At 36.8% G+C, this 13,031-nt stretch overlaps 1 protein-coding gene across 4 annotated transcripts; it reads right to left on the reverse strand.

The window, feature by feature from the left end:
* Window positions 1-7,182, reverse strand: LOC307002579 (uncharacterized protein). Of its 4 annotated transcripts, XR_013798498.1 has the most exons (9): window positions 7,078-7,182; window positions 5,754-6,424; window positions 5,577-5,665; window positions 5,421-5,477; window positions 5,281-5,329; window positions 3,355-3,437; window positions 2,802-3,030; window positions 2,540-2,626; window positions 1-1,055 (listed from the first exon to the last, which is right to left on the reverse strand). XR_013798498.1 is itself a non-coding variant. In XM_079620314.1 (7 exons), the coding sequence occupies exons 3-7, from the start codon at window positions 5,648-5,650 to the stop codon at window positions 2,874-2,876; spliced, it is 420 nt and encodes a 139-aa protein (XP_079476440.1). In that variant the 5' UTR covers window positions 5,651-5,665; window positions 5,754-6,424; window positions 7,078-7,182; the 3' UTR covers window positions 2,375-2,873. The 4 variants fall into 4 exon arrangements, 1 of the variants encoding a protein (XP_079476440.1); XR_013798499.1 differs by having other exon boundaries at window positions 2,540-3,030; XR_013798500.1 differs by lacking the exon at window positions 7,078-7,182 and having other exon boundaries at window positions 2,540-3,030; window positions 5,754-6,449.
* Window positions 7,183-13,031: the final 5,849 nt, after the last annotated feature.

Below are 13,031 nucleotides of genomic sequence, written 5' to 3' on the forward strand. Positions count from 1 at the left end.
TTAAGGGAAATTAATGTAATTATCAAATAGGTGTTTGTCCAGCAAACGACCATAAGATTAACCTATCAATTTCTCTATAAAGTTATCCCTTCTTATAAACTCCAAGAAAGATTAACTTTCTGGCTGTGAACATTAATTTTCCTGTGTTTATAAAATTAAAACTACTCAACGTAGTAAATAATAAGAGCTGGTAGCTCTTGGATCAGCAAATCTCATTGACTTTGTATTTACGAGCATTTAAACAGAAACAGTCATGGGTATAATGGTTTTAATAAATGCAAAACTACAGAATATACGGACTACACAATATACACTGATTATATGTCTATGTACATAACTTACAGTTAAACAATACAAGACAAAACGGATAACAGATGAGAGAGGGAGATTTGGAGAGAGAGAGGATGAGAGGGAGAGAGAGAATGAGAGAGAGAGATCACAGAATGATCTCTGTAGCAAAATCACAGACCTTTTGAAAGCCAACAACGAATCAAACCTTAGAACATTAAAACTTGTTGGAGTTATACTTGCATAGTTCGTTTGTGTGTGTGTCTGAGACCAGGGGAGCGCGCGTTCTCGTGCTGAGGCGCGTTCTCTCATATTTCAGGGGAAATCTGTATGTATGTGCGTGGCCTAGACTTGATGAGTTTAACAATCAGTGGACTTTGGTGAACATCTGTTAAACAATGGTGGCTTGTTCGAAGGGCTGGTCAGCAAAACAGTTAAACAGAATGCTTTTTGTTTACTCAGAAAGAGATCTGTGTTCTCAGATCAGAGATCAATGATTTACGCAAATGGTTGGCGCGTCACAGTCCTGGGACAACAGAGCCTGTGTTTGTTGATTGGGATTCACTAATTTGAAAAGCAGCTGACCGAATGTCATTGTCATTGTTGCTACAACGTGTCCTTCAACGTATGCCCTTGCAGCTTCTTCCACAAGGACATCTCTCTCTTGAAGACTCCTCAGGTAGGTGGAGCATCCGAGCAGTGCCAAAAACAGCCGAAGCTTCAATTATGGCATCCTGTCCTCCCTCCAGTGTCTCTGCATTCTTGATCTATTTAGGGATATGGCAATAAGACAAAAAAATATACTGCATCAAGTGTTGATTTATTTGTTTTTACATGGCAAGCAGCAGTCAATCCTATATTGTGTCTAATCAGAAAAAAAAACTGCAATTAGGCTGGCCACCATCTTGGTTCATATATTATTAGGTTGGTTTGAGAAAGCTACACCTACAGAAATTACAGTTTGGTCCGGACCTCGGTATTAAAGTAATAGTTCAGTACGTGTTCGGTAAAGCAGAGGAGAGAAAAATAAACGTACTGGTAATTGCTTATGTTTCTTCTTTTTTACTTATCATATTCATTGTTCTACTTTATTGAACAAATTTCTGTCTGTAAATAATTAAAAATGTCTCTTTCTTACACATTACTATAATATGAACGGTTACCATTAACAACAGAGCTCAAACTATTAAATTGAGTTGCTATTTATTTTCATTAATTATCATTAAGGTCTCCTGTTGGGGAACATTTCGGTTTCCCGTGAATTACGACAACGGACAAAAACAGCTGGATAAAACAAAAGCAGTGTGCAGACATTGTTCAGTAGTGATTGGGTGTCACATCAAACTTGCTAATTAATTTGAAACTGCATCATGCGAATAGGAATATCATTGCTACGAGGAAAAAAAAACAAGAGTAATGCAAACACTGCTCCCTTCATCATTTAAACTGCCTCTCGCTGGTAGTTCAGATCAGGTCAAAACAATAATAAATTACATTGGTGTTTTATAGCAGCAGATCTACAACCATATTCAGTTATTGAAAACAGGACTTCTATACAGTTACAGTAAACTTCTTCCCCCTAACTGTACTGTAATGAACCAAACTGTGACTTAAAAACAGAGGTACGTACTGACTGTGAATTTTGTGTACCGTTACATCCATAATATATATATATGAATTAATCATAAGACAGGTTTGGCATTAATTTCTAAATCTATTTAAATCTACTTCTAATTTTTCTACTCCATTTTTTTAGGATTTTTGAAATCTAATAATTTACTCAGCTCTTTGACTATTTACACACGTGCAAATAGTTTTGTTTCTTCCAGTGTATCCGAGCAGAGCAGCTTATAACAACTTATTTTCATGAAAATTTTATTTAAACATAAATTAGGGGTGCGTCTCAAACAACTCCCTAGCTTATTATTATTGGCTAAAACTTCTAAACGCATCTAATCCTAGAGCTTTTAATGTTACATCCACCAAACTCGTATTAGACCGTCAGACTGCATCTATCTATCTACCTTTCAATCTATCAAACACTCTAGCTTTTAAACTACTAAAGTAAACCTTAATTTTTTTTTTAAGTTTCAAACTTATACGTTTCTAACTTAAAGCTGTTAAAACTACTTCACATTTTCTGGTCCAGCTTTTTCAAGGCAACGTCAAACTTTGATTAACTTTTTTATCTAGATTAAAGTGAAAACTCACCAATGCCCTCTTCTACATCTTTTTTATTTTTATTTCTTACCTTATGAAGCATCTGCCTCAGTTCCCAGTATTTCATCAATGTCAACAGGAGGACTGGGACAATGGGAAATGAGACTATACAGTCTTTCTGAAAAAAATATTATGGTGTAATGCCTGCATGAATGACTGAAACAGCCAACATCTTCCCAATAATTCTGTACTCGCCTGCCAGCACAGCTGAAAGACAAACAGACAAACAAAACAACTTCACAGATTTACAAAACAAATCTGTTTTATTTTTGCCAGTAAACATTGTTATTTACCACAAGACTCCAAAGTCAAATTCTTAGGTTCATCTGGACCACAAAAGTATTGGCTGTTTTTCAGCTCCACATTCAGCAGTCTTGTGGAGGACTCCCATCAAACTCCCATTTTCTGGTGAAAAACTCAGGCGACTGAATGCTCTTGAGGCACTTGGTAAAACAGTGTCTTTCATTACATTTATGAAATTTGACATTGGTGGATGTCCAGCATCCAGTCTCCAAATCTGACCTGTGATGAAATAGTTACATTTTACATTTCAGTTAGTAGACATAATTAAAGTGATACTTCACCTAAGCCTAAATCACTTTAACTGAATTTCGCTTTTGGGTGAATGAATAACTGCTTTCAGGAATGGAATGTATTAACCAACTACTCCCAAGTTAATTTTAAATTGCATTAAGTGAAATACCTATATGCTTTGAATGATTGTGGTAATGGATCACTTCACTAACGAAGCTTCATACATTTTCAACTTTGGTTATGTTACATTTTATGGAGTTGACATCTTTTGGTTAAAACAAACATGTAGTTTTGCTTTAACAGATTACTTACTCGCTTGGATCAACATGACATCTTTCTGTTGTTGGGTGTGATGGGGACATGTCATTTAGCTGGTGTTGATCATACACCATGTTCTGTAATAAAACCAATGATCAGATTTACAAATACATATTGTGTGTAATTCATTCTGTGTATTATTAACATGCCGAAAGTATGCAATTTTTTTGATGTTGTCACTGTACCAAAATTTCAGTTGTCACTACAAATTTCACAGTTCTCCATACTAATTTGCTACCATAGCAAAAACTATAGAACTATTAAACTGTTCGAAAATAAGAAATACGAAATACATTTAATGAGTTAATGATGATAATTATAAGTGTTACATCAAAAATGACTGATTAAACATTACTGATAAGCTGTAAAAAAAAGAAAAGAAAAGAAAAAAGTAGCAATAACATTGAACAATAAAAAATATTACACAAAATAGAGGCTACACTGCACAATGAATCTCTTAATTACATTGTATTTATGATGCAATGATTCACAAGTCTGTAGAACAAAAACTTTTTATACAATGTTAAGTAGATTCTGACTAAATTAACTTCGAATTTTAACATGTCTGTATTTGGATACAATGCTGCAAAAAACATGTTGTAAAAATAAATCTTAGAGCTCCAAGCAGACTTATTCAATTTAAGGTGGTGCATCGTATTCATTGGTCTAGGGTGCAACTCGGCAAGATATTTCCTGATTTAGACCCCACCTGCCCACGCTGTTGTGGAGCCAGCCTCTCTGTTTCATCCTTTTTTGGTCCTGTCCTAAGTTATTAGGACAACTTGTTTCCAGTTAAATATTGTTTTTTGTGCATGTGCAAAAAAGTTTTTCAATGGACTGACAGTTTGGCATGTGTGTGTTTGTGTTGATGTTGACCAATTGTTCTATTTTATATGTTGGTTTAGTAATTATGTTAATCTTATTAACCTGTATGTATTTCAATCTTTTTATTTTTTAGGTGCGACATAATAAGATCTGTCCAGGGACAGCAAATGTACAGGCTTATTTTGGCACACTGTACATTTATTTATGTATTATTAGTGTGTATTGTCCCTGTTAAATAAACCTGAAATAAATAAATTAAGGTTTTGGGGGGGAATTTTTAGTTGTTTCTCAGAAATTATTATCACAGTAGACCCCAACCCATTGATAGCTTTGGGGTTCTTCTGGAAAATGTTAAACTTACAGCTTTAGAGATGGATAATATTGTTGCACACTGTTGGCTAGACGACTTATACTAATTAATTGGAAGCTGCCTCCAACCTACCGTCAGTGGGGTTTTGACCTACTTGCCCTCAAACTTGAAAAGATTACATTTGGAGTCAGAATGAAAAACCTGATCTTTTCTTGAAATCTTGGTGCCCATTTTTATATGATTTTAAGGAGACTAGCTTTGGATAAAACTTTTTTATTTTATTCCTAGTTTATTTAGTTGTTTATATGTATATGCATATGTTACTGTAAGTGATTATATGTTCATTCGTATGTGAGTATAATTATGTAACAATCTGATTGTCACGAATCAAGCCTCTGTGGTTCCTCCTACTCACCACCAGAGGGTGCCCTCTCCAGAATATTGATATTATCCATTTAAACTCCACTGATTATCTGCACACCTGCCACTTATCATCCAGACTGATTATCTGCACACCTGCCACTCATCATCCGGGCTATTAAATACAGCCTTTCTCCACTGCTTCAGGCATAAAGCACTGAATTTGCCAGTCATAAAACAAATAACCAGAAATATACATACAGTGGATATTCAGTCTGAAGTACAATTAGAATCACCTCCAGCCTCATGTGACACATCTGCTGCTGACTGTCCTGAGGACACGCAACCCTGCTTGTGTGTACAAAATTCTAAATTGTTATTTGTTTGAAAATGTTTGTAAAAGTAAAAATGTCATGCACACAAACCTGAATGGATAGTTCGATTGCCATTAGCACATCTTCGTCATCACTGGAACTGAAATACAAATAGCTAAATTTTAACCCACAACAAACACATTCACCAAAAAGTAAGGACATTCTTACATGTCGTTTTACGAGTAGCATACCCATTCTCTGGTTGGGTGAGTGAATCATTCAATTCTTCAGAATTTTCGTTAGTTGTGCTTTTTGCATGGAATAAAAAAAATAGAGTATCTTTATTTTCAAAGATAGCCCATGCTTAATTTAAAGTGAGATGTGAACAGTCAGTACACAAAATTTACCATTCGCATGTTGCAATGTGTTCTGCCAGTTGAGAAAGAATTCTTCTTTGCTTGCATGTGAAACACTCCAGCATGACAACTGGAACCTGCTATTGAAGTTTATTAAAAATTAAACAAAACATGAACATACACTTTCTTTACAAACTGTTAGTTTATCGGTTTGTACATTGCACTTACATTTCCTTCATGAGGTCGGAGTACAAGAGGTTTTTGCAGGGGAACAATGTAGATTGGGGTCCGCTTTACTCTACAGAAATTTCTTAAATAGGCTACCGAGTAGCCTGAGGCTGGGATTGGGATGATGGTTAACTCCCTTCTGCGGTCACTCCTGGCTGGTGAATCCCCCTGCACCTCTAAGTAGTGGGTATGCCTGGTAAAGGCATTCAGCTACATCTGAATGGCTGTCCATATTACTTGAAAAAGTAATACATTTGCGGCCCAGACCACATTCCTCCAGAAGCTGTGTATCCTCGAGACTTGGCAGGAAAGTGCTCTCTGGTTCAGAGAGACAGGAAAAATAATGGCTCCAGGGAACTTCTTTTTTCCTTTTAAGATGTTTTCACTGAAAGCCCCCAGACTCTGAATTTGAATTATATGGCTGAAAAAGTCTTCCAGTCTTCCCGTGATGATGATGCTTGACTACTCTGAGAATCAGAGGTGGAGTGATAAGGTCGCCAGCGGGTGGAGTTTGTTCTGTAGCATGGGGTGGGTTGGGAACAAACTGTGAGAGGGGGGCATTGGGGGCATCAGAGACGGGAGGATGTCCCTGGCAGGAGTGGAATCTTTCTGCCAGTAAATTTGTGGTTCTTTGTATCTCGTGAAGTAATTTGCGCATGTCTTCATCTGAACTGTTAAAATACATGCACAAATTAAAAACATGTAAAATATTACACTAAAAAATACTTTTTATTTATTAAATGTATTTAATATTTTAACTTCAAAAGAATGGTTCTCTCTAAAATGTAAAATAAAGGTCATAATTTATTCACCCTGGTGTGGTACTAATGCCCCTTTTTTTTCAGACCACAAAAGGTAAAAAAAAATCAATAAATAAAATCCTGTTCAGTCCATATCATTGCAGTGAATAGCGACCGACTTTTAAAACAGGGTAGCCTATCTGCAGGTATCAGCACTTCCAATTTAATACTTTTTAAAACTTTCCAAAGCATTTAAGACCTGAAAATCACTTCAACTTCTATGCAAACACAAAATCATCCTGCTCAACATGGATATATGAATGAACAATGGGCATTTCTGGCTTTAAATGGACTATAGCAGATTAAACAGTCTATAGGATTATATAGGTGACCATAGCAAAAATTATTTTAGATTTACAATTTGCTCTGATGGTGAAATAAAAAAAATCCACTGTTGCCTTTCTGTGACCTAACAATAGAGGAAAAAATATACAGAAAGAGACAGATCATGGCAGTCAGAGAGAAAGATGTTAAATTTACTATCACTCCCTCAGCATTAGAAACACACCCGCAGCAGTGCTTACTTTTTTTACCCTTGGTAATTTAATGCCAGCGTACTGTAACACAATATATAGTGTTATAAATTTACTGATTTCTTTTTAGATGTAAATTGTACAGCAGTGAAAAGTTGATTCTTTGCTGATTTGATCTAATGATGTATGCATTTTAAAATGTTGTAGATTTATTTAGCAAATGAGAATCAAACATTATTCTTTGTAGTTTGAAACAAAGAACTTCTGAATGATTTTCAGTTTTGTTCAAGGAAATTAAAGCAACAGTTTTTCAATAATGGAAGAATATGGAAAAGTATGTTATTTGGGGTAAAAGGCACAATAATTAACATGATAATAAATAGCCGCTGACTTTTCCATTTTTTTGGAATGACATGGTTAAATTCAGATGGTAAATATAATATATTAAGTTGGGTGTCCACCTTAGAGATCATCACCATATTTATAATGAAACCATTATATTTAACAAATATGATATTAATCATATAATATAATCTATTGTTACTGTAAATCTTAAATTATTATAGGATCTTTTTATGGGGTTATTATTGTTGCAATATTCCAAATAAATAGATTCATATTCACAAATAAATGTAAAGAGATTCACAAAAATGTATCGAATTCACAAATAAATAGATTAAGATCCACAAATAAATGTAAAGAGTTTCACCAAAAATTATAAAATTCACAAATAAATAAAATATTTACAAATGTTTTATAATTTTAGAAACACAACTCTGCCTGACATTCATTTGTGAACCGCTTTCTGTGCATTTGTAAATCGGTTCCTGTGCATTTGTAAATCCCCTCACTCATTTGTGGATTTTGAAACACTACTAGCGTCTACGTGCAGACAAATCCACAAATAAGTGGACTCCACCCACCGCCTACTCAAGCCAATCAGATAACGGCCACATCGAGCTGGCCAATCGTTGCACAGTCTCGCTTCAACCAATCACGTTTGGCTTTACACTGGGCGATCTTGCTCTGAAATAACTGCTCATTCATCATTTATCTTGCATGCATTTGCTCAAATAGTAAGTGTACGCATAAATGCCCATGAAATTGCTACAGCAAAATATGTTTAAAGTTTGGATTTTGTTAGAATTACACCATTAGACTGCTTGTCAAGCCAAGCCACAATTTTTATGAGCCTTGAAAAAAGCCAGAGAAACAGCACTTTACATTTCTGTTATGGGAACAACGCGTTATGGATGTCACGTTATTCAAGATAGAACAGAAAAGCATCAAGTAGCTGACAAATGAATAACTGGGTTCCACCCATAAATATCTACACTATTTAAACTCTGCTACACAGAGTTTTTAATTTGCATTGCAAGATTTTTATTTGCAGCATCGACCCCAGTATACACGCTGATGCTGAGGGTCGTACTTTTACATATTGGGTGGTCATTTGGGCTCATATTTGGTATTCTACATGACATTTATTTATGTCCTATTGCTATTTGTCACCGCGATTGTGCTTTAAAAGGCAAAATTGTATGTTCTGTAATTTCATGCATCGTGTCTACCCCGTGCGAGGCTATCTACACTGGGCAAAGCGGATGTGCAAAAACATTTGTCGTGAAGTAGCCGCTACATCAGTATAAGTGCGGGCATCCGTTTACTATCAATGAATGCCCCGCATCCAGTACACTATCACGAAATATGATTTTTCAAGTAACCAGCACTAGTCAATAAGTAGGCTACGATCAGAGCCGTTAAGAGTACTATTATGCAGACATGTCTGCAGCTAAGCAGACGTCACATAGGGAATATGTGTTAAAGGGGCTATATGGAACTTTCCCCCCAAAATAAACGTAACAATAGCCTTTTTATTTTACCATTTATGACTCAAACATCTCCTGATGAGCATACTGACACCTTGTCTGCTCACAGTGGGTGCACGTATAAGCCTGTATCCTATTTTTACTATTTTCTGTCGGGTCGGATTTTTCCCGCGCTGTCTGCGGATGTGACGTCAAGCGCGTTCATGTTAAACGTTTCAGATCACTCAGAACACTTATCTCAGACAATATATGTATTTGACTGTTCTTACCTCTGTAAACATAATGTTGACCTCCTTGCAGCAGATGACTTGTGAAGTGTGCACGTACAAAACATAGACAGTATATAAACTGGACACAGCGACCCCATAGGTTTCAACGGAGAGAAGTGAAGTCAATTAGAAGCACTTACTTCCTGATCGCCAGGCGAACTGCGCAGGCTCAAACTGAGCTTGACGACGTAGATGTCACGTGAGCAACCTGTAGGTCTTCTAGTAGCTGTGCCGACAGAAATCTGAATCATTCCCTTCCGAATCTCGCAGAGACGGAGAGCGTGAGCATTAGCTGTCCATGAGCTAGCAGCAGGAGCAACTTTATCACTCTCTATGGGCTTCTCCCTTGACTTTATGCCTCCACGTCCTCCCGATTGCTTGCGAGCTCCTCTGCCTGTCCATACGGTAATTTTTCGACTTGTGCGACAGAGTCGCGCGGGTATGACGCAATCGTTAGCCTATTTTTACAAAAACTGCTTCTACGGGGCCATAACATAAGATACAAGGTAATGGAGCCTTTTATACATTTTCGTGTTTCTTTAGAAATAAACAATGGACAAACGGTGTCTTTAAACGCCTCAGATGTAAAGTTATTCGCTGTCAAAGTGACGCCAAAATGAATGGGAGTCAATGGAATGCTAACAGCAGGTGGGGGTCCGCTAGCCAATGGCGGCGCCCGGGGATGCTTCAGTGTCTTCCGAAACACTGCCCCCCTGGTACAAACGCGCGCTGAGAGAGCGAGCAGAAAGGAAGAGCAGTTCTGTTTTTTGGCCACAGGTGTCAGTCGCGAGTTTAAATTTCAGAAAAACGCATATAGCCTCTTTAACATTTCAAACATGGCTAGTTTTACATTATTTGAAACGGCTACGGCAGCAGTGAATAGATAGTGCCTATTTGCTTTTGACTCGCTGTGTCGCGCCTCTTGCCGGTGTAGAGACTGTTCATGATGCTTGGGATCTCTGATTATCATAATTCCCTGAGTGTATCCTGATGGAAATATAAAGAGGCCTTAAAGAGGCCCAACAATCTTTTGAAAACAGTGTTTTACCACACAAACAGTTCAGAGCTACTACTGCTCCTTTCAAGGATGCAAGATTCAGTTCCCGCCCCGAGTGTAAAGCCAAACGTGATTGGTTGAAGAGAAAATTTGCTACGATTGGCCAGCTCGATGTGGCCGTTATCTGATTGGCTTGAGTAGGCGGTGGGTGGAGTTCAATTATTTGTGGATTTGTCTGCACGTTGACGCTAGCAGTGTTTCAAAATCCACAGATGAGTGAGGGGATTTACAAATGCACAGGAACCGATTCACAAATGTGTGCAGCGATTTACAAATGCACAGAAAGCGGTTCACAAATAAATGTCAGGCAGAGTTGTGTTTGTAAAATTATAAAACTTTTGTAATATAAATTACAAAAGTTTATTTAAGTTATATTTAAACATAAATATCTCATTTTATTTATTTGTGAATTTTATAATTTTTTGTGAAACTCTTTACATTTATTTGTGGATTCAATACATTTTTGTGAATCTCATTACATTTATTTGTGAATATGAATCTATCTTCTTTGATGCTTTCAGAATCTGTACTCTATAAAATATTTTGTTCTATATTTATATATTAACATATCTAATTATAGTATATTTATTGAACAAAAAATAATTATTTGATGTATCAAAATAAACCGAATATAGTACGAACTTTGCAAAAGTGATTTGAAGAAGAATGAACTTAGACATATAGTACAAACTTTGCAAAAGTGATTTGAAGAAGAATGAACTTAGACATCAATAAAAACATATTATTTTAGCTAGGGATTAAACAAAACCGAGTCTGAGTCATTTGATTTTGAGTATCTGCCGATACCGAGTCCCGATCCGATACTTCTATTATATATAAAAAAAGAATAAAGAAGAGTGAAAAAACAGATCCAGGATGTTCATATTTTTTATTTAATTCACCTTATTTCAACAACTCTGTTAACAAACAGAGCACTTCTGAGGTAGCTTGAACAATCAAATAATAAATAACAAATTATACACTTTTGGGCTTAAGTGCAACAGTAAATATAAAAAAAAGTCTAATATAAAAACAAATAGCACCTCAACTTAAAATATCCAGCAGGCATGTAAACAAATAAAAAAATTAAAGTGCCAGTAATGTGCTTTTAGGAACTGCACTCCTAACGCTTACTGTCATCACAGTAGTAGGTTTCACTGAAGGAAATGTATGTTTTTCTTAATGAAAACTAACATCTCTACATCGTCTTCGGCTGGGCTGCCTGGGTAAACTCGCTGTATTGTGCCGGGTGTTTGTTTTTGAGGTGCCGTATCAGGTTTGTAGTGTTGAATGTAGCCCTTTCCTTCCCACCTCTTGCAATGCCAAGTTTGCATACTTCACAGTTTGCTATGGCAATGTTGTTTTCATCAACTTTATAGTATCTCCACACCGCAGACATATTCGCGCTTTCCGCTTCAAGTTGCTTCCGTTTTCTACTTTGCCAATAACGTCTCTGCAAAAAAAAAGTGACGTCATGCCACACGCGTTGCTGTTTCTGTGTGGAGTCAAAAGGGTCTAAACTCTGTGCGACCGCATAACTATAGATGTGTGTGTCAAAAAATAATGAATATATATATACAGTATTGTTCAAAATAATAGCAGTACAATGTGACTAACCAGAATAATCAAGGTTTTTAGTATATTTTTTATTGCTACGTGGCAAACAAGTTACCAGTAGATTCTCAGAAAACAAATGAGACCCAGCATTCATGATATGCACGCTCTTAAGGCTGTGCAATTGGGCAATTAGTTGAATTAGTTGAAAGGGGTGTGTTCAAAAAAATAGCAGTGTGGCATTCAATCACTGAGGTCATCAATTTTGTGAAGAAACAGGTGTGAATCAGGTGGCCCCTATTTAAGGATGAAGCCAACACTTGTTGAACATGCATTTGAAAGCTGAGGAAAATGGGTCGTTCAAGACATTGTTCAGAAGAACAGCGTACTTTTATTAAAAAGTTGATTGGAGAGGGGAAAACCTATAAAGAGGTGCAAAAAATTATAGGCTGTTCAGCTAAAATGATCTCCAATGCCTTAAAATGGAGAGCAAAACCAGAGAGACGTGGAAGAAAACGGAAGACAACCATCAAAATGGACAGAAGAATAACCAGAATGGCAAAGGCTCAGCCAATGATCACCTCCAGGATGATCAAAGACAGTCTGGAGTTACCTGTAAGTACTGTGACAGTTAGAAGACGTCTGTGTGAAGCTAATCTATTTTCAAGAATCCCCCGCAAAGTCCCTCTGTTAAAAAAAAGGCATGTGCAGAAGAGGTTACAATTTGCCAAAGAACACATCAACTGGCCTAAAGAGAAATGGAGGAACATTTTGTGGACTGATGAGAGTAAAATTGTTCTTTTTGGGTCCAAGGGCCACAGGCAGTTTGTGAGACGACCCCCAAACTCTGAATTCAAGCCACAGTACACAGTGAAGACAGTGAAGCATGGAGGTGCAAGCATCATGATATGGGCATGTTTCTCCTACTATGGTGTTGGGCCTATTTATCGCATACCAGGGATCATGGATCAGTTTGAATATGTTAAAATACTTGAAGAGGTCATGATGCCCTATGCTGAAGAGGACATGCCCTTGAAATGGTTGTTTCAACAAGACAATGACCCAAAACACACTAGTAAACGGGCAAAGTCTTGGTTCCAAACCAACAAAATTAATGTTATGGAGTGGCCAGCCCAATCTCCAGACCTTAATCCAATTGAGAACTTGTGGGGTGATATCAAAAATGCTGTTTCTGAAGCAAAACCAAGAAATGTGAATGAATTGTGGAATGTTGTTAAAGAATCATGGAGTGGAATAACAGCTGAGAGGTGCCACAAGTTGGTTGACTCCATGCCA

This window comes from Phoxinus phoxinus (assembly GCF_949152265.1).
Source record: "Phoxinus phoxinus genome assembly, chromosome: 8".
Lineage (NCBI taxonomy): Eukaryota > Metazoa > Chordata > Actinopteri > Cypriniformes > Leuciscidae > Phoxinus > Phoxinus phoxinus.